The sequence below is a fragment of the Diadema antillarum genome, unplaced genomic scaffold, assembly GCF_040938485.1.
Source record: "Diadema antillarum isolate AM-2024a unplaced genomic scaffold, OU_Dant_1.0 seq00000533_RagTag, whole genome shotgun sequence".
Classification (NCBI taxonomy): Eukaryota; Metazoa; Echinodermata; class Echinoidea; order Diadematoida; family Diadematidae; genus Diadema; species Diadema antillarum.
The window spans coordinates 1323406-1346513 of record NW_027271484.1 but is presented as its reverse complement, the minus strand read 5'-3'; the positions used below and the strand labels follow the sequence as shown (position 1 = coordinate 1346513).

Below are 23108 nucleotides of genomic sequence, written 5' to 3'. Positions count from 1 at the left end.
GCCCTCCCGCGTACCCTTGGCGTATCATTTTGTCATTTATATTAATTTCCGTAACTTACTTTCACGTGCCCATGAGGGGAAGGATCTTAATTACAATTGGTTGTTGTACTTGAAGGCCAATGACTCCAGATACTCTACCGGACGTAAGTTGTAATTCACAACCATTCATTGACAAGAGTACCATATAGGGTCAATAAAACAACGGAGAAAATATCGAGCCTCATTTCCTCCCCTCCATATATAGAACTATACGATCATTAACAGGTCAACGCAATCGAGGATGTTCTAAATGGATTTTATAAGTCGGAAAAAATGGGTCACTCCCTCCAAAGATGTCCCTCGTGTAGATCGAAAAACTTCCAAGGTGACCACATGTCTCCTTCCTTCTTTGATTCCGAATGTGAAGGATCTAACGACTTTCACAGGTAACCACTTCTTCTTCCCCTTTATACGTTAACAGCCGCCATGGTCAGGTGCCTTTTCGTCCAGTCATTCGGAATCGTCACACGATCAATAGCTACTGGCGATATGCGTAAGATTTAAAGACACGTGTCTTTGACCTTCTCGTGCAATATACGGTCACGTTCACAATGGGTGTGTAAAACCACACATAGATGGATACGATACATTGTGTGTCCAACGGCTGGATCTAGTCCTACGTGACGCTAGGACATGACCTAACTTCATGACACAACGGAATATTACGTCAGTGTTGATCTAACTTGATAATGTGGTTTAAAAAATGATGTCCATGATTGTCATTTCTAGTTACTGTTTATTTAAGAAAAATGATAAACCATCCTCCTTGTGACTCACGATTTTACCGTTAATATGACTTCCCGAGCTGCTTAATTCAATTTACTCTTTTACGGTTTTATATTTCTTTTATTATTATTTTGTTGGAATAAAGCCACCAGTGACAATGACTTTGGCGTCAATGGAATAGTGGTTGTTTTCAATAGTTCAAGGAAATTCCAGAAAGAATTTTTAGCTCGAAGAAGGCCAAAATCAAAGTCTCCTTTTAGGGATTTTTTTTTTCACCAGAAAGATATGATAAAAGTGATGATGAAGCTCAAAATATTACCTATATAGTGTTCACATCTAATTTTGTCTTGTATTAATCTGCACGTTTATGCTCGTGCCATTCTGTTTTCAAGAGATAGCGAGAATTTTGTGTTTGTAAGTGGTTTTAAATTGAAAGTACATTATATTTTACTACATAATGCCAGTGCATCAATCCCGTTCTAGTCATTTTTTTTTATTATTTACTTGTAAAGATACAGCAAATGAAGAGCAATCAAATGTGATGCATTTTATGTTTTGTTGTGTGTGTATGTTTGTAGCGCTGTTTCCATGACTTCGCATAAAAGAATGCAGCTTGAAAAAGAAACCACGAAAATTGCACATCATTTTTGAGCAACAATTTTTTTTTTGTTTCTGTTTTGATTATATTCAACAATGTATTAAATGTGTTGTCAGAATTGCTCAGTAGGCCTACCCCAAACAATTTTCACTTATTCATTTCATCGCTACCAAAATGTTTGGAAGTTTCATTAAAAAGAAAGACATACCTAAAAAGGTCAAGTATCGTTATTAACTGCCCCTGTAAAAGCACCACAAAGTTGGTGTTTTAATTGCTATCGGCGGTTGCATTGATTGTGTCAGTCTATCCACATAATGCCTGCGATAAATCTAACAGTCATTGATGCTCTTCATCCATGAAGTTTAACGTTTGATATGCAAGAGTTGAATGTAATCATACCGAAGTGGTTAACGACTTTTTACAGTGTACTTCCCTTTCATTATTCCCTCTCATATTGTTAGGAGGCTCAGGATGAATAATTGTGATATCACGCTTTCGCGCTTAAAGCTTCGATCGCGCGTGAAATTGCTACGTCCGATCACGTAGTCTTCACTGATTTGTCAGCCTGGTGTGCAAGCGATTCAGCCGTGCTGCAGATGTCTTATTCAAATTAACTACAGGGCAGAAATTGAATTGATATTATTCATGCTTCGCATTAGGCCTATATTTGAAATATTAGCTAACTTTTCTGAGGCGAGACAGAATGCAATGGCTGTGTGAACTGCATTAAAGCATATGACTCGAGAACTCTCATCCGATGACGCAACTGTGTGCAACTTTGTAGCTTCTTCATGCCGAGGGTATCTAAAAGATCACCCCTTTGCTATATTCGTCTGCATGTCTTGTTTGACTTTTCTGGAAAAAGGCAATATGAAAGTGGCAAGAATCTCCGCAAAGTATATCCATAAGGGCATCATCTTCCAGCAGTCTGAACAGAGAAATTTTTATCATCATAGCTGTCGGATGTGGTGAGGGTATAATAGTCAGATCCCGAAATCTCAGAGTGGTGCTAAAAAGTTCTTTATAATAAGATGCACAATGTGAGAGTACATACTATAACTTTGGAGAATGTCAAGCTCCTTTTCTTGCTCCTGTCGCCCTCTAGTTCACGTCACTCTTTGTCCGATACTATTATTCGTGCATGGTCGTTCACCTCTTGATAAACCTGCCCGAGTAGAGGCAGAGTTCATGTAATAACCTCTGCCTATCAATCCATTCCTACCTCACTCTCTTTCTCTCTCTCGTAGCCTTGACTTGAACCTGGCAAAGATATCCCCTTCAAAAAATTCCAAATTTGATTTTGTCTTAAGTTTGGGATCAGGGGTTCAGGTACTCCTCCCTGTCATGTTGGCTTCTTTTTCCTTCTCTATTAAGACATTTCGTACAAGCCGGCCATCTGCGAGCCAGCCCTTACAAACTGCCATGATGAACATCACCAGGTTTGTGGAAGCCCCGGAGTACGTCGGCACGCTTTGCCACCCCTATCCCGTATCACACCTGCTGACCCAGGAGAGAACTCCGAAGGATGTTATGTCAAGAAGTCTTACCTGACTGGATCTGGTAATCGCGGATCGCGGAGATTTCTCGGAAGGAGATTCCGTACGAGAGATGTGTACAGGCGTAGAATCCGAAATCCACCACGAGTTCATTCACCGACTCGCGCAAATCGCTCACGTTATAATATCAACAGCATCGGATACGGATAATCTCCATTTCATATTCAGTCACTCTGCGCCCCTGTATTTTCTATTTCATTCCTTTTTTGGAGGAGTTGTATGGAAAGCAAGGACATTTGGAGTACAGGGAAATGTAGACAATTATTATAGAGATTACAATGTACATCGAAAGTTATATGTAAGACTGAATGTTTCAGTGATAGGGGTATGAATGTGATCGATATTATGGTTTACTACTGTTCTGAGAATCATCGTGAAATGGTGAAACATTTTTCCATTAGGTCAGTCTGTTTGCGTATATACGGAAAAAGCGGGACGATGTCCGAATTTATCTCGTTGTCTCCAAGAGGAAGTAGTCTGATGTTCAGTGGGTATCACTGATTCTAGATGTGACAGGACAAAAATTAGGCAGCACTTACCGAACTTTGTCATGACCAGTTTATGAAAATAATTCAGTGGCAAAGGAGAAAGTGTATTTTTTTCACATTCCTTACACCGAACTAAAATGTTTTCATAAATAATATAGTCCTATATCCCGGAGATCACATCATGTCAGGAATAGGAAAAAAAAAAGGATGCGAACGTGATTTTGAAGGATCTCTGAGGTCTCTTTTCTCCATCGGTTTCTATTCCCACGTGACCACGATCACGTTTGATAGTAGGAAGTTCATTACCGAGGAGCTTGCTCGAAAGGCGCTCAGCCAGTCGCCTCACACATGCTGGCAGCATGTTTACGCTGCGAAGCAATCGAGCGGGTCTTATACTTTGTGAGAAACATTCCCCCGCATGATGGTACACATTTTACGGGAAGCAATTTTAAGGCCAAATGACACGAAAATTAATTGCACGAATGTGATATATCCCCATATTTTGAATTTTGAAGGGCATATGTCCCAAATATCGTTATCCGGTTGAGAACATTTATGTGCCCACTCACACAGGCACACACACACACACACACACACACACACCACGCGACGAAGTACATAAAGTGATATTCATTAAGATAATATCTGCGTAATCTTTTTCTACTTTACACAAATCAATCTTGGTTAGAGTTTATGGTTTTGAAATCTAAGTGTGGTACATACATCCTTCCTTGATTAGACTATTTCAAGCAACATAAATGCATAAGCTTGCCCGACGCGACATTATAGAATTCGTATTAAAACAAAGAATGATTTTGCGTATCAAAAACAGGTGACCAGTATGGTCCGCCACTCAAAACTTGGGGAAACACCTCATGAACTATATCGTTAAATCTGGTCAACAGGACTTACTTGGGGAAACACCATTTCATTGTTTTGCTTTGACTGCAATAACAAACTTTTTCTATTAATATTGTCAAATACCAGACTTGCTGTCAGATGTCCGTACTGGCAAACTCCATTTATAAGGATTAGATCAGTGAATCTCGCAAAGTTGATATAACTACGAACTGGCTTTTTGGTATAGATAGGAGTCTTTACACGCATTTTTGATGTCGTTTTGAATGAACCCAGCGTTTCTGGAGGAATCAAAACGCCTCAAAAATGGTCTAAATCGTATACTGCCCATTACTATAATAATTATGTTTTCATAATAAGCTGTCACGAGTGTGTGGCCATTCAGGCACGTAATCGATTTATGTTCATGATAAGTTTGTATGGTGTTCAGTGATCCTAAGTTTATTGTTGGTCGATTTGGTACATGTATTTAGTTTAATGGAATACCGTCGAAGTTCGGAAGGTTAAAATTTCATGCGCCACCACCTACCCCCGACCTTACCCTTGGTTCCTTCCTGCGACTTCTGACATTAAACCCAGCGCCACTTTTATGGTATTTATTGCAGCCATATCTGGTGCTTCATTTCATTTCATGGTTATAAAGTAAAGTTTATTGTCATCGATTCTCCTGCTGCATACCTTATTCATCCCGCGAGGTGTTGTTAATCTCCTCTTTTTACTGATGCTCAAGCAAAGGCGAAATTTCGCGTCGCGTAAATGCCTCCGGTTTGGAAATTGAAGGAGAGGAGAACGCACGACTTACATTCTTTATCCAAATTGCATTTGACAGGTGCTGGAAATGCAGCTCAAATTTATGAGTTCCATTAAAATTTAGTCAGATCATATAATTAGCTTGCAAGCTATAATATGTAATTGGCAACACGTTTTAATGGAAGAAAAAAAAAGAACATCGAGTTTGATCGTGAGCAATGCTTTGTCCGTCAACTCAGGAGATTAAATACTGATGGAAAGATAACCAATTTGTTTACTTACAGTTACAGAAAAAAAAAACCGCTCGAAGGAGCAAAGTTCATAAATGTATTTGAAAAAGATGACTGCATCCTAAAGGGAGTGCCAGCGGTCTTTTGACTGTGTGACACTTTCCAGTTTGTCCTCTCCACAAATTGATTCTTCAACACAATAAAAGACCGAAAAAGCATAGCTTTCAGAGGTTAGTGATCCTATAGCGTGCATCGTTTGAATTATGTGTCGTGAACCTGGTATGCCGAAATCGATTTTTTTTTTTTCAAGGATGGGCGCAAAGCAAAAGAGAATATTTAGGGCTACACAAAATGTTAAAAGATATACACGGCCTATTCCTTTTCCACTTTTGGGGAAAAGATTTTAACTCATTGATTTCGTTTGGAGTATTAGTTGAAGCGGGTACACATACATGTACAAAATAGATAGTGCATGCATGGTCTTGAATGCACTATACGTAAGTTATTCCACCATTGCTGATGGCCGCGGTGAATGTGAATTTGAAGTGCATTTAAAGTATTCTTGAGCACAGTTGCATGACATGAGTATGCACAATCGTTTAAGCAATAGTAAACAAAGGAAACTGATTATTATGACATTAATTTCCAATGAAAAAAAAAACCCCACATAATAATCTAAATAGCTGTGCACTATTTATGGAAACCATGAATGTCACACGGTGCCATTTACCCCAATCGCAAATCCTGTTATGAATGATTGTGTTAAGCTCTATATAGAGCAACTGAAATCAAATTTCAACTCACGTTCGACTGGAGACATTTAGATTCTCTTGTTTCAATCCTCAAACAAAGTGCTCTGGGCACATCTCTATTAGCATAGTGACCAACGAAGAATGTTCATGAATGCGTTAAAGATTGCTGTTGCATCTGTTTAGTACATTATTATTGTACAGGAATCTCGAAAATCTCAGAGGTCTATGCTATGGACTGTCTTCGTCATGTGTTGATAATGATGATGATAATGATGATAATAATAATAAAAATAATAATATTAATAATAATAACAGTAATAATAATAATAATAATAATAATAATAATAATAATAATAATAATGATAATAATGATAAAAATGATTTAATAATGATAATAATTACATAAACTTCTCTACTGGAGGGACCTGCCATTATTGTAAACCTTGCGGTGCCAGGTACCCATTTTTACACCCGAGTCGAGAGGGACATAATTTCATTTATATTGATTGGTTAAAAAAGTCTTGCCCAAGGACGTAGGCACTTGACGGGATTCAAATTCTGGACCTCTGATTGAAAGTCGAGAGGGCACTACATGCCAATTTAGTGCCCTCACTCTCAGATAGCAAATGGTGCCACTATTGATGAGCTCATTGATCAGTATTTAAAGAATCGAAAAGGAGGGATTGCTTTACTTAGTAGATGAGTATTGCTATTTAGCCTAAAATGTTCCCATCTTCTGTAGACGACGCGACGCCTTGTGTGTTTTCAGGTACATGTATAAGGAAACGGAACTGTGACACCCTCGTCCCATGTCCTTGTTATGACTAATTCAATAAAGTGAGCTATCGCACCTCATATCAGTCTAGCCGACGTTATTAGCCTACAAAGATGTTATCGCCAATCTCGGATCATTGTCGCACAGTTCATCAATGAATGCGAGCCAGGGCATCGTTGTGATGAAAAAAGGCCTCCCTACAATCGGTAGACAGGAAGTATCTTTGCTTGAAGGTGCGTGAGAATAATGTGCGCTTTTTCTCTTTTCGCGGCAGTGGTGTCGCACAACACGAGAGCCCGGTTGTTTTGGCCTCGGCTCATCCTTGGACTTTGGGGTCTCTAACAAAACGGAAAGCGATATTTCCTCCGTCTTCTCCCGATCGACCACAACAAAAAGGTGCCGAAATGTTCACCCTTGACAGCCCGTACACCCTATCTTCCCACGCGCTTCCAGCAAAGAAAAGAAAATCGCGTAATTTCCTTACTCATTCACTCGCCTTTTTGTGTTCCGCTGGAATGCTGAAATATAGCGACCAAGGTGAAATTCATGAATGGCTGAGGCGAGGGGCCTGCCAATCGCCACAGTGCTGCGTCTCAACATTGACTGCAGCCCTGTTCACATCAAATAGCAAGACTATATTATCCGGGACTGTGATTAGATGGGATCCTGGGGCTAAAAGTTGAAGACAGTTTGCTAATATTTGCTCATGTGTGAATGAGAGAGCAATACTTCAGATGTCTTTATTTTCACTCGCTAAGCTTGAGGCCCTCTACATGCCATCTTTTAACTGACTTCATGGAATCACAGCTAATAGGCCTACTTGTAGGTTAATTTTGATATAAGCGGAAACAAGACATAAATGGAGAGGCTACAGGAACAAGTTGAATTCACTTCCATTTTGTGCCATTTGATAAACTTTAGCAGATTATAGTTTTATTCTGACCATCTGCTCCAGGCACCAACTTCTTTGAAACATGGGTATGTGAACAGAAGTTCGTTGCATTCTCTTTGTTTTTCGTCTTTTCCTAGCATGCGTTCTAGTCTTTTGCTTTGCGTCAAATTTATATTATCTCGCGTGTTGATTATTAAAGACACGTGCATGGACTGAGTGGGAATGAAGGGGAATGAATGCGAAATTCGCACCGATGGAGCAAACACAAAGATGTCAAAGTTCGTCGTATGTCCGTCCGTGCATGGTGTCGTAAAGTTGTGGGCTCCTCTGACACTCATTACCATGTTCACTTCTACTGATGTGAACATGTCTGCAAATCATAACTTCTGATTTTTAAAAAAAAAATCAAACTATCTATCGCAGACTTTCGATCTCTTTTTCATGTTTTCTGCAACCACCAAACTCCTCCCCAAAAGAAAACATCTCTCTTGCTTTTCGTGATGTCATCAAAAGTAAAGATGGGTGAAATAAACACCATAATGCCTAACATTATGCACTCTTTACCCTGAATAATGCACAGACGCACGATAGCAAGACAGGTATCGTAGAACAATCACTTCAGAACCTTTAAATTATGATGAACATTGCTATGTAGATAATCTTCCAGGATTGAGAGGGGTGCAACAAGAAAGATATGGAAGTACATTGTATGTCATGTTATTATGCCATGGTATACTTGACTATGGCAAGGTGCATGTAAGTGACGGTATTGTTATGCTTTTTATAGCTGAGTTTACTGTCGATGACATCACGAAAGGCGAGAAAGGATAATGAGGGGGAGCTTATTATAGTGGGTGCAGAAAAGTGAGAAATAGATGCTTAATAAAGAATTGCTACATGTTTCAATCAAGCAATTCCCTGAATTTGTGTTGTGTAGACCTCTTCACATCAGTAGAAGTTACCATGAACATGGGCCAGAATTGGCTGTCAAGGGACCTTAAAACTCCAAAGCAGAGCGACTTGAATGACGGATCGAGCAATTTGTTATGGGTCGGAGCAACTTTGGAAGGTAATAGATCGTTGTCCACACCCTGAAAAGCGGACGTGGACTTGATATCACGCAAGAATGGAGAATCGTTTGAAATGAATAGAGTACTTGTGGAAATGGAGGCGATATCTCCATGCTACCAAGCGTTCGCATCTTATGAAGCTAAAAAAAAGACAATAACTATAAACTCTTTTCGGATGACGCCTCCAAAAATAGTTCATTCGCTGCCAGTGCATACGTCAAGCTCAGCTGGGCTGAACTTTGAGGGACGTCCTTTTCGACGAATGCACACGAGGGAAAACACGACTTAATCTCATTAATCGTTCGTAAAAGATTGTTGCCGAAGAATAGACGACCTTCTCGGGATTTCAAAGCGTTTCGTAACTGACATACCAATGATTTGAGTCTCGCACGTAGCTCGTCGCGGGGCCTTCGGCGCCTCTTTTCCTATCTGACGCATCGCTTGTTAAAATGGGCGGAGCGCCTCCATTGAGCACCTGACGGGTTCGTGAATTGCCCTCTCTTGGTCACGTGGGCCACAATCGGCATTGACAGTTAATGTAGTAAAACCACAAACATTTGACGCGTTTGATCTCCCGCCGCCGTAGCTCCCTGACTTTGTTCATCCGTGCACGGTCCGGGTTTGGCGTTGTGTGTTGGCCTTTTCCCGTCACGCATGCCTAGACCCGTGGTTGTCCTTGTTATACCAATATTGAAGTTGCAATCGTATTCGACTTCGCTTGATTGAGCAACCGTCTTTTCTACAGTTTGCAGCAGAAATTAGTTATTCATTGTTCGGTTTGATTACGATGGCATCGTTTTGTCTAAGCGGAAGAATGTAAATAAAAAAAAAGGGGGGGGGGGTGTATGTGGGGAGACCGGAGACGTACGTGAGAACTTGCACAGATTCTAATACGTCTCTTTTTCTCTCTCCCCCCCCCCCCCTTTATAGTTTACTCCTTTGCTCTCTTTTTCAACACGGAAATTTCTCGCATTTCTTAGAGTGTTTTCGAAGTTGTACATGATCCTGCAGCTTACACTGACTGCATGCCAGAAGTCAACACGTACTTTGTTCAAATCCAACACGGATTTACAAATCACATTTTTTTTATTGATTGATTGATTGACGGCTGCTTGTACATTTGCACATTGTAGATGGGGGGCTTACTGAAGACAGTGGGTCATTTTAACTTGAAGCGACATTTGCTGCCGCATCACTTACAGCAGCCCAGTGGGAACATAGGCCCTACTCGTGTCTAGATTTTGACGAAACCACTCACACAATATGAGATATCAAAGATTAAGAATTTACAAGCTTTCAATCGACGCCAAATACTCCTAATCAATGCGAAGCATGATTACGACACCTCGCCGACCAGTTCGGCCTAAATAGTCGGCGTACCTAACGGAAAGTGACACTATCTTGTTATCGGGTCATGTCGGTCCGAGAAACGGTTCATAGTAGAATGCCGTGATTTGAATGCAAAGAAAAGATGTGACAATTTGTCAGCCATTACAATCCTCATGGATGCTTTATCACAGAAATACACAACAGGCAGCAGTACTTCTGTTGAAGTGACATCTACATCCTATTAAAGTCGAGTCTACAGTTGCCATAATCTCTATACACAAACTCGGAATGGATGCACGTCGCGAGACCGACACCCACGAGTCATGCAGCCCATGAGTTATACGGTTACAGCTCGTTATTCCGAAGGTTCGATATTCCGAAGGCTCTTGATTCCTAGGATTCGTTATTCCAAAGGTTCGTTGTTCCGAATTTCATTTTCGGATTGACCAATCTTCGGAATAACGAACCTTCGGAATAACGCCACAAATTTTCGGATTAACGAACCCTTTTTCATTTTCGGATTAACGAACCTGTAGATATAGGGAATTTGCGTGTTTCGGATTAACGACCCTTCGGAATAACGAACCTTCGGAATAGCGAACCTTCGGAATAACGAACAGCCGGAATAACGAACAGCACCCAGTTAGGTTGTCCACGAGTTGAACAGCCCACGAGTCATACTTATAGCCCATGAGTTCGACACTAAGCAAACAAGGCCCACGAGACCGACACATTAAGCCGCGTGTTGTATCTATCGAACTTGTGGGCTGTTTTACCTAGAGTCGAACCCATGGGCTTTATTATTTTGCCTTAACAGTGTCGAATTCATGTGCTGTATGACTCGTGGGCAGTATGAATTATGAACCTTTTTTTTCCAATGTCCAACTCGTGGGCTGCATGACTCGTGGGTGTCGGTCTCGTGTGATGACCCCACCGAAATAACTTGTTTATTTAAATGCGTAAAGATTGTATGTATAACGTCTAATGTCTCCCGCTGCCACATTAACACTTATGATTATTATTCATGGTCGCATTAAGCGCACCTTCTTACAGCTTGTTTGTCTGATTCCTGTCATATTTTTACAGTGTTCGAACCTCACATCATCCGGGGCCAGATGCTCTTCCAGAATTTCGTCATGCTGAAGATGTTCCTGTCCGGCATTGTGGCCAGTCTGGTGTGCTTCTCGCTTCTTTCGCTGCTCCCCTTTGCATCCACCAATTTCAAATCGGCACGCAGCAATGCGGGATGTCGAACTAACAGGAAAGGCGTGAAGGCGGCTGCCATTGGAGGCGCGATGCTGGGGTCGGGAATGGCCATGTCTGGAGCGGTAAGACTAGTAATCGCAATGACGTACAGGAACGGGTGGGGGGGGGGGGGGAGTTGAATAGACAGGGAGATGGATTGGGATGGGTATAGGGAAATCTCGATGGGGAGTATATAGGTGTGCCATGATAATGCACTATACTTTGGGAAAGATACCCAACAAGATATTCATTTCATTTCATTATGTCATTTCTACATCTGATAAAAGGCATATAAAGAATATAAGAATTCCTACATAGAACATAGGAACAATACCGTAAAAACGTTTACTATAACAGCAAGAAACAGAGTGAACTATTTACAAACAGTCGAGAAGCAAAATCGTTTGATGTATAGAATTAGAGATAATCTTCATTACAGTTTCTTTCTTTCTTTTTTGTACGTTAGGAAAAAGGGATACTAAAACTTACATCCTTCACATTAAATTATTGTAGTGTTCGACAGTCTAACAAAACGAAGATAGGTCAAGGTCTGTGGCTACTTTAATATGTTATTGACCATACGTATATGAACGCACCATTTGGACCTTGACATCATAACATTGTCTGATCTGCATTTATGGAGGAAATACATTGTTTTGTGAAACTTTAACAATCTCCGATTTTGATAAAAAGTACACCTTTCTGTTTCTTTAGCTTCACAGTATTGATTAAAATCAGCCTAAGAGTGGAATATTACGTACAAGGAGAGTCTTTGAAGGTTGCTTAATCGTTTTATAAGGAATGATAAATATTTCTCACGTCATTTGCTTACTTGGCGCGCCGCAAAGCAGAGATCTCTCTATGCCACGTAGCAAAATGCAGGTATTCACTGCAATCGATATTGTTTCTCCGAGAATGTTGAATTTAGAATTGGGGAGTTTGATGCTCAAAATGTACTACATCACATACGACCTGAAATCTTATCAACCAAAATTAGACAATATTCTACAATACAAAAGCGCAAATGTAAAAGCTAAGCGAACAGACCCTCTGACCCTTTATTATTATTTTTTTTTTCGTGTCAGAAGTTAATGTCTTTCCCTTTTCGACAACTCCTTCCCCCAAAAGAAAAATCAAAGAAAACGCTGCCGCAACAGTATACAATACTTACTCCTCTTTCTCGTACTACATACCTTGAGGCGTTGTATTCTTTAATTTCGGGGGGGGGGGGGGGGTGAAGGGGGTGAAGAATTGCTGCTAATTCAATTTTTAGCCTCGTATTGTAGCAGTTATCTATCATACTGGAGCCGATATCCAAAAGAATATGCTTCAAATCGCGTCATCTTTTCACGTTTCATTATTTCAAGTGATATCTAAATTCATTTGAAGTTAATAGCCCTTGTCGTCAGTAAGCTGATGTACAAACCCTTTTATCTCTTGAGACCCTGGAGTGGACAATGAACGATATCAATTAGCTTTAAAGGTAATATCCTTCATTCGCCAAACGTCGGGACAGTAGGTTTATTTAAAAGGGAAATACATACCTGAATGACGTTCATTGTCGATTAAAAAACGATTACATCGTGGACTTGAAGCAATCAGTTCTTCGAGAGAAATTCAATCATCTGAGGGACGCGCTCAGCAATCAAGTTAAAATTATTTTTCATAGCTAACCCGGAAGTTTCTAATTCAATCTGAAATTTGGCCAGTGTTTTATTCATTTTTGCCGTTTTGGAGTGACTCGAATAATATGACAGAAATTAAAAGGAGGGTGTCTTCCTTTAAATAGGACACCGAGATCATCACACGCTGGGTAATGACGCCATTACTCCATAATGCGTTTCGCTTCAATGAATCTTGTCAGCTGAAGGGATGCACTGAAGATGACACAAAGGCCAGCAATCATCGCCCCTCTAATGGGTGCGGACGTCACCTTGTAGTACCTTTTCAACTCTCCTTCTCCCTCTCTCTCTTCCCTCCGCCATAGCAGAGAGAATCGTTTAAGCAGGGATATGAACACGTATAAATTATGCTTAAGATAGAAAAAAAAGAAAGGAAACGGTGGCTTTTTCCACAAAATCAGTCAGAGATGAGGTTATGTCGTCACTGATAGTGGAACAATATCACCAGAAATCAATTTTAAGCAAGGACGTGAGTTCACCTTCACCTGATGGTCGCTGGTCAGATGAGTTTCAATCTGTCTCGTACTCTCAGTCTAATTCACACTGTCACGAAGCACGGTGTGATTTACACCAAAACATCCGAGCAAATCCTCGACCTTTAAAGTAAAGGGACCCATGTCTCGACTGACTGGTAGATAATAATGCGTGGGACTGTCCATGCACTGTTTTGTAGGTGGAAGGGAAACAGATTTTCACAGGCGAATTTCCGCTGACAATAAAACCACATGAAATAATTTTTTAATCAAACATTTGTCAGAAATAATATGCATGTCATAGTGCACGGTATTCAATAATGCTACTATTTTCATATTGTTCTTACGATATTGATGAAATAATGATGACAATACAACGGTATCCTTGGCAGTCCGCAGAGAGTAAGCAGTCATGCTATTGTAATGTTATCATAATCAGAACATAACTTTGGGGTTGGAAACAAGATGAAAATAGTCGTGATCACATAATCATTCTGTTTCAAGACGATGCAATGTATTGGTAACGACCAAAACATCAGTATTATTTACAGAGAATAAGATAATATTTAAGTCATTAATATGTCATTGTGACATGCCAATGAGTCACTCATCTCCTTTACTCACATCTTTCGTTCTTTCTTGCACGGTTTCACCACAGTGTCCAGGGGCTACTCTTATCGAAGTAGGGGCCGGTGTACAGAACGCAGGTAAGAAGACCTTGCGGAGAGCTGTCGCTGTTCATTAGCATGTTCAGTGAAAGCGAGTGAAAGACCCACTAAAGTCAGCTTACCTTGCCCAACAAAGATCAAGTTAGGAACAAGTTAGGAATTAAGTGATGATAGGAACCTGAAAACAGGGAAGCATTACAAAAAATAAAATACTAAAATCAAATAAGTCACCATATGCGACATAGATTATCAGTCAATGTCAACGAAACGAGATTACTATTTTTTCAATATAGTACCTTTTGTGTAGCGTCACGCCATATTGTATGACGTTCTCCTCGAGGAACTTCAATAGGTTCCTTGCTACTCTATTAGTGGTGTTTACTGTACTCATTTCATCTTCACGGCCATAATATTTTTATTTTTGTGTCTTGCAAAATCGGCATATTCGTATTTGGGATGTTCTTAAAAATGCATTGTCTGTGAATGCCTTGAACAGATTAAAAGGTATATATACTGTACATGGTATTGCATCAAGAGCTATATGACGTAGTGACATAAACAAAATCGTGATTATAAGTGAATCATTTATAAAATCACACGATACATAAACATATGAAGAGCTTGCTTCCAGAAGGCGCTAAATCTATTTTTTTTTTAATCAATAAATTTGGCGCCTTTTGGTTGAAAGCTCTTCATATATATACATGATAACTTTAAGATCACAGATATTTTCACGAAAACTCGAGAGTAGTATACACAGCAATGCTATTATCTTTTCTTTGCTTTTGTTTTTTATCTAGCTTTACCTAAACAATAACAATAATTTCTGTTCATTTGCTGTTCAACCCTGGCAAACTATTTGGTCTTAGGGAAACTCCAACGAGGTCAATAGTTCGTTCTTCTTCTTTTTTTTTCCGAGTCGCGTAAGGCAAAGACATCAAGTGCCTCGTTCAATTCTTACAAACTCCCGTGGAGTTTCTAAGCATTCCCTGTAATGTACAAGGACTGCACATTAATGATTAACAAATGGAAGCCTTGCGTTGTCGACCCATTGTCGATTATGTAAACCCCGTTCAGGTCGTCAGCCTTAAGGTTATCTTATTCGGTAAGGACGAGGCAAGAATCTTTTCAAGGCTGTGTGATAATCATGTCAGGCACTCAACTCGTTCGAGTCCCATTCAGCCTAAACTCTGCATAACCTCACAACGTATTGCATAATTACTTCCATAAACACGGGCAAACATCATTAACCATGCACTATCAATATAATGATCATCCCAACGTGTCGACACATTTCTCTAATCGAGGTCGCAGGGTAAAGAATCCCCTTACACCTTTGTTCGGCTTATGTAACTTGATGCATGAATGGAAGCGTGTAGATGGCTAAACATGACATCATATTACCAGATATTTAAATTGCCTTTCTCTCAAAATTGGTAATTTTAAAAGCTTACTTCATATCAAGTTATTTTAGATAACGTAGGTGATTTTTGCCAGAAGGTTCTCGTAAAAATCCAGTAGATGTAAAGAAAATCATGTTGTTTAGATTCTGACAGTTTGATAAAAAATGGTAGTGAAGAGCCACTTTTGTGAAGCTTCTATTCGAAAGCGACCCCTCAAAAATCCACAAAAGCAGTTTCATCTGATATAAATGGGGGTATAGCGATTAATAGCCTTTAGATCGAAGTGAATTATTCATACTTGGCCCTGATAAATAACAGTTTTCCTCAAATTTCAGTTGTGTTTAGTATGTGAAGGTCAACTCTTGAAGTAGAAATAAGCATCGGCAACATCTCTTGTGTTAAATTATTTGATCAGACGTGTTGTATGTAAGATATCGTCTTTGAAAAAAAGTATAAAGTTGCCAGGGTCAATATCAATATAGATTTTAATACATGTAACGTCAAACATTGTTCAATTGTATTTTACGCGCATGCCGTTGATCCAACACATTATTCTCGTATCGCTTGGGAATAAATAATCTCTTGTGATACGATAGAATCACCCACAACAAATTTCAGACAGCTTTTCTCAAAACGAATAATTGTAACTAATTCTTGCAGGCCTTTCTAGTAATGAATGATATTTCTGTTTTTAGTTTTAATCTTTGTTTGTTTGTTTGTTTGTTTTCTGCAATAGGGATGACATTTGCTGGTTGCCTGCTGGGCGCTTTGTTGTACGGCTTGACGGAGGAGAGGGTGAACAAGCTTTTAAAACCAAAGAACGAAATTACTTTCACCAAGTAAGTATGATCGAATTCCATCATGTAGATGCTTGCACAATATTATTCAGTCCCGACTGATCGAGATTGATGAAAGCTGATTTTAAGCCATTTAAAGTGACGAACATAATGCAAAGGAAGGGCAAATGCCCTGATATGTGCTTCTCTTTCGTACCTTTGTGTTAAATGGTTTGGATATAGCTCAGGGGTATAGTATTTCATATCATGCAAATTCAATTTGCATACATTCAGAGATATCCAAGAGATATGATCTTCACACACAACTTGTCTCCTCTTACCCTTGATGTACGCATCAAGAAGTGCGTCGTGAAGTATGGAAATGACCGTAGCTGAACACTTTATGAAAAATTTTTATTCATGTAGCTATTGTTGTCTTGATTAGTGTGAGAAACAGTCTTTCAAACATCCTCAAGAATCTTTCTGAAAGTGGTCGTCGGTGTTGTAACGGGCATTTTCTTAAAAGTTGGACTGGTCATATTGATAATTATGATCTTCTGTAGCCACCTCAAGCTGTATGTGTATATCGTTATTGACACATTATGCGCTCGCGATTATCAGTATTTCTTAAATGCTGATTCCTTTTTAACCTATCCAGTCAAGAATGCATTTGCAATTCGTTAATTTTATATTCTGTTCGTAAAAGAAAGCACACACACAAACACAAAACTTTTTCTTCCCGCGGGATTGAAGGTATAATATTTAGAGGAGTGACTATCACTGCCCGTGACTGTGGAATCACAAGCGTGGGACTTTCACAGTTTAATATTCGATCGAAAATTTCCCTGTGACTTATCATTTTCGTGAACGGATGGATGTAACACTATTGTTCACAATATCATTATAGGCTTACAGAAATGATTATTACGACTATTGTATGACAGTTTGAAAGTTTATTATACTCAACAACCCATATTTTGGATATTTGGGGTATCGGAGTCCAATGTAAAAACATATTTCACATTATCAATTCAATAATACGAACCGAGTTTCAAATGACTTTAAAATATACATGATAATTATGATAATTTCCTACAAAATTTGGCTTTGATTTTAAACTTAAGTAAATTCTTGTCTTGTAGCCTGAAGAGTGTTCTACAAGTGGAGGCTACTATTACATACCTTCATCACAAAACCTATGTGGTCGTCACAACCTCTTTCAAGTCCAAACTAAACACACAATTTCTAACCTATCATATACGTCGTCTGTCCAGAGCGCAGACGAAGGAGTCTGTAAGTAACAGTGATGTTACGTGATGGGGAATAGGACGAGAAGGGCGGCCTTGGCTGGTTCCCCAGCTCGTCCTGTGGTACGGTGCTTCGGGGAGTCAGGAGGACCTGCGCGGTGCTTCGACGCTTCCGCTGACCTTAAATCCCAAAGTTAAAAAAGTGAGAAATACGAAGTCACGCCAGAAAGATGTCACAGAGAATGTTAACAGACTCCCAAGAGGAATATATTAGGCCTTTTTGTTATTGTGTCATGTTGTCAAAGAGCGACACATGACATGCGGATAAATAAAAATAAAGAGTGAGCGGTGACATTTACAAGAGGCTTTGTTTTTTTCTTGGTGCTTGATTCTAGATTCAAAGAATGTGATTTATCAGCCTCGTGGTAGGTTTCCACTTTTCGATGGATTGATACGTTGACAGATCGTCTGATAAATGGATTGACTGAATAACTCATTCTTTGAAAAGTTGTGCGTCAAGAATGATTCAGTTTGTTTCATAAGTCATTTTCAGAATTGTATCAATCCTTGTGATTATTAATCACTGCACGCAGAGAGAAGGGGCGGGATGGGGAGGAAGAGAGGGATGGGGACAGGGAAAAGAATAGAGACGAGAAAAACATGAATATAAAGGTCTTACGATGTATTTCACTTCATTGTTTTTCAACTCACTTTGACAGTATCAGGGCATGTTGCTCCCTGCAGATACGGTTACAGCTCGTTATTCCGAATGTTCTTTAGTCCGAAGGTTCGTTATTCCGAAGGTTCGTTTTTCCGAAGATTCGTTATTCCGAAGGTTCCTTAATCCGAAAATATGATGAGGTTTGTTATTCCGAAGGTTCATTAATCCGAAAATGAAATAAGGTTCGTTATTCCGAAGGTTCGTTAATCCGAAAATGAAACAAAGCTCGTTGTTCCGAAGGTTGGCCACGGACCCTATATCACTTCGGATCAACGAACCTTCGGAATAACGAACCCTATTTCATTTTCGGATTAACGAACCTTCGGAATAACGAACCCTTTTTCATTTTCGGATTAACGAACCTCTAGGTATAGGGAATTTGTGTGTTTCGGATTAACGAACTTTCGGAATAATGATCCTTTGGAATAACGAACCTTCGGAATAACGAACAGCACCCGCAGATACCATCAACTATGGGATTGGGATGCACCATGTACATAGGAAAATACAGGAGTGACAAGAGTAGATGCGAAGCAAACATAATGGTGAAGATTAATTGAATAAAATACTCAGGAGTGTAGACTTAGTCCTTAATGATTTACAGAATGAAGAAATAATAGTGACTGAAGATGAAAGTGAAACATTGCAAAGATGGAATGAAGAGTTATAGGACGAACAATGAGAAGGCCCAGATAATGAAAGGAAATATGATAAGAGAGATGAGGGCTGGGAGTTTAGGACAAGATGATATCCTGCAAATGGGCGAAATGCATTTCAGAGACAATGAGAGAGATGGATGAGGGAGATGAATAGATACGTATAAAGGCTGTGTAGATCTAAAGTAGAAGGAAGGGGAGGAAAGGGTTAATGTTAGAGATCATATCATATCTCTCCGCTCAGGTCCTCAAGCAGTCTCGAAATGTAGACTAGAATCGACAGTGACCTTGACTGAGTATCTCTCACAACACAGGGGGTGACGACCCAAGTTCCCCCTGCCCCCATCAAGCGCGCGTTCTGATAGGGCGTTGAAAGACGAACGCGAGGCGTCTGTTGGCGGCATCTAATCACATAATTGTTGACTTTTGTGAGCAATTTGGCGAGTCACTTCCTATCTCTCTTTCCCATTGTCTTACCGTGATTCTCACCTTCTACACCTGTGTGAATTAGTCTGACAATTTCAGACAGTGCTTTCACCTTAAATACCAGAATTCATCATTCAGCTGAAACAAATATTCTAAGTGAAGTCAATCAGGTCAGGTCAAGTGTTTAATTAAACTTCAGTGTCCAAGGTTTCTCAAATATTTCCTAAGTTAATTTGTCGATGGAGAGCCATTTTTTCTGATAATGAAAAATCAAGGTCTTAATTCATGAATCATTTTGTTTGTTGACTTAATTCATAACTTGGTAATTTGTCCAAATAAGAATGATCAAAGTGATAATTGGGATAACTGAAGTGGAACAGACCAAATCTTAAGATCTACCTTTTTTGTGTGTATCACAGAGTATTGTAGGCCGTGTCCAATCAGATGAAACATGGGTGTCATTGCTAGAATGCAATTTTCTCTGTCTACAGAATCCATACTTTCTGTGTTAACAGAAGCCAGGGAGTCTGTGCTCCTCAGACTATGGCATCCTTTAGTCTGGTTCCCAATAGCCCCTAGCAATATAGACCCAAATTCAATATTCCACTGGAAGGTCGCCGAAAATCTGATAAGACCTGTCAAGTCCAAGAACGGAAGATGATGAACGGACCGGGGAGAAAGGGGGTCGCCACGGGTCAGCAGTCGTGATGATATGTCCGAACTCGAGACAAGTATTCGTCGAGCTGGGGAGGGGTGGATACTGGGACGACAGCTTTGCCAAGTTTTGCTGGAGTGGAACTCATCCACCTCTTGAGGTATACCCAGTCTTCATGAAGTTTGAATCCCTCGACGTCCCGTGCTTCATGGGTTAATGTTCTACAGTCTTTCTAGGACCTCTGTCTCGATCCCGGGGTCTCGATATCCCATTGTGATCGCGAATAATGGTGTTGTCCTAGGCTACGACACAGTCATGTCATATACCCCTCGCTCTTTGGCAAGGAGTATACTTAATAATGCTTTGAATCTAAAACTTTTGGACCTTATTTTGTGATTATCTTATTCAACTGCTTTCCACATCTTCGCAAGGAATGGGTCTATCATTCAATAAAATGCGCATTACGTTCGCGACATGATTGTATATGTGATGAAATGATATGATCAATGGTCATTGTAATAAAAAAAGGTATGATTTACTCCCAAAAACGTTCAGTCTGATACGCACGTACATCATTCCTATGGAAGAATTCAAAATATGAAGTTATACAGAAAAAAGATTTTATATTATATTTTTATATTATCTCTACGTCTCATTCTCTGTATCTACAATCTTAAAGTTGGCAAAATATGACAAGAAAATCTTCAGTTATTATCTCTGTCCCTGTCGGGCTGTCTCTAACATTTTTTTTTTCAATTTTCCATTATTTGGTGGAACTGACTCGTGGGGGAATGATAAACAAAAGGTTAGGTTATTTGTTTTAAATGTCGTGTAATAAGCCAAACGGATCTCTTTGCCTATTCGTCAAAATGTCGAAGCAAAATTGATTTTTATCATCCATTCTGTTCAAGACATCAGAAAACCCAGGACAACGGTATTTTCCCATTTATATCAATGCATTTAGAGCACCGAAGGAGTGCTCCTGAAGCGCTCTTAACTCTATATGAACAGACAAAGTATGCCCCTCTCGAGGGTAGAGGTTCAGGTGTGCTCCTAAACAGTTCCATACTGCATGTTAATCACAAGCAGTCTTCCCGGGCAGGTGGGGAATATATGTTTTCCGTTGTATACTGACGACGACAATGACTCCTTTAGGATTTCAGGAGTAATAAAGTCCATCACGTACATAACATGAGTAGTCACAACCATGTTGCGCCGGCAAGCTTTGCAAAAACCAGGCCTCATGTGCATGAATTATTGATCCTACTGTAAGTGAGAAAAGTGAGCACAAGTGTACAAATGCAAGCCAGTTTTATTTCTTCTTCGCAACTCTTAAGTGCCATTCAATAGGCATAAAGCTGCAATGGAGCGCGTTCGATGATGTTAACAAGTGAGGGAGTTTCAGGTGAATGGGTCAGAAATCAATTCATACAGATTCAATATGATAATGATAACGATAAAATAGGAATGGTACAATGATTTTAATTGCAATGATACTACTACTACTACTACTACTACTACTAATGATAGTAATAATAACAATAATAATAATAATAATAATAATAAGAATAAGAATAAGAATAAGAATAAGAATAAGAATAAGAATAATAAGAATGATAATGATAATGATAATAATGATAATAATAATAATAATAATAATAATAATAATAATAATAATAATAATAACAACAATATTAGTATTAATAACATTGATGATAATGAAAAAATCCCGTGCTAAAGGGATGGTATAGTATTGGTTGAAATGAGAATTTAGCTTTTAACCTTTTTGTGAGATGCTTACAAACCACGTTATGAAATGTTGAAGAGCATAGTTTATTTGAGGAAAATCGGCTTTGACATGGCTGAGATTTCCAAAAACAAAGTAAAACAAAGCAATCCTAATAAAAGGTGGGTCCCACTTTTTCTTATAGGATTGCTTTGTTTTGGATATCTCAGCAATTCTAAAACCAATTTTCATCAAATAAACATTGAATTCCGCGAAGAAAAATAACTAATAATATGCTCTTTCATATTTCATAGGGGGTTTCTTACTATTTCACAAAGAAAAAAGTTGGACACTTGAAGTCCTATCTCCACCGAAACGATACCATCCCTTTAAGGTCTGCAGTGTTGGCATTTTTCTGTCAGAGCTAGGGCCATATAATGTACCTTTTATTATTTTGTGCGGATGCAAGTTTAGAGAAAGTACTATGTCAAATAGGTTTATGAACCATGATTGAGCAAAGCGGATACATTGTGATGTCTATCGAGGTTACTCATGCGACAGAGGAGGATATCAGCAAAGCCGACTAGCCATCCGTTAAAATGATTTTCATTCATACATTTTGAGATATAATCCCATGGTACTAATTGGATAAAGACATATCTGAGCAGGTGTGTTGTGATCATGATTATTATTTTTCCTTCCGCTTCTTTGAAACAACGCACAAAAACACTCCCACACCTACACCCACATACAAATGACTTAGAGGTCACGATTTAATTCGTCGCCTTTGTCTGCTCAAATCCCCCGACAAAGTTCGAGTTACCATCAAAAGCCCCCTCCCCCAAATGTCGTCTGCTGACAAGCGATATAAATCGCGGATTTAATCATATCGCTACTCTTCAGCCAAGTTATACCCAAATTGTTCCTCTATTTCTTACAGAGACAGTATACTCTAATCATCTTTGACACTTCCTTTTGTTTTGCTCCACCAGGAGCAATTTCGCCAGTCCTCGATGGTGACATATTCCTGTACTAGACAGAGAAACCTTGGACTAATCAAGTTCATCATCAAATAGTTTGGACCGTCATGTGGAGATGATGCAGTGATTTTATAGTAGGGGGGGGGGGGGGGGGGGACAAACAATGGGTAGCAACTGCTTCCTGTACAGTGATGGAGAAATTGCTTTTTTTTTTTCCTTTGGTTCTTTTTTTCAGTCCGCACAGTGCACCCTCGGCCGGCGTTGAGCGCATGATACTTTTCTATCAGACGTGTCAAAACGTATGCAAAGCTTGGAACATTGTACACTACTTGATCAAGTATATGATAATTTATATATGATATAGTATATGTAAACCAAAAACAAAAT

The 23108-nt window shown here is 39.4% G+C and overlaps 1 protein-coding gene across 1 annotated transcript in view; it reads left to right on the top strand.

Annotated features, from left to right (window-relative positions):
- LOC139734618 (uncharacterized) overlaps window positions 1-23108 on the top strand; it is a 51015-nt gene that overhangs the window by 23282 nt on the left and 4625 nt on the right. The window contains exons 2-4 of the mRNA XM_071645402.1: window positions 11150-11391; window positions 14122-14170; window positions 16271-16373. Coding sequence (XP_071501503.1) covers window positions 11150-11391; window positions 14122-14170; window positions 16271-16373 — 394 coding nt within the window. The remainder of the gene's footprint in view (window positions 1-11149; window positions 11392-14121; window positions 14171-16270; window positions 16374-23108) is intronic.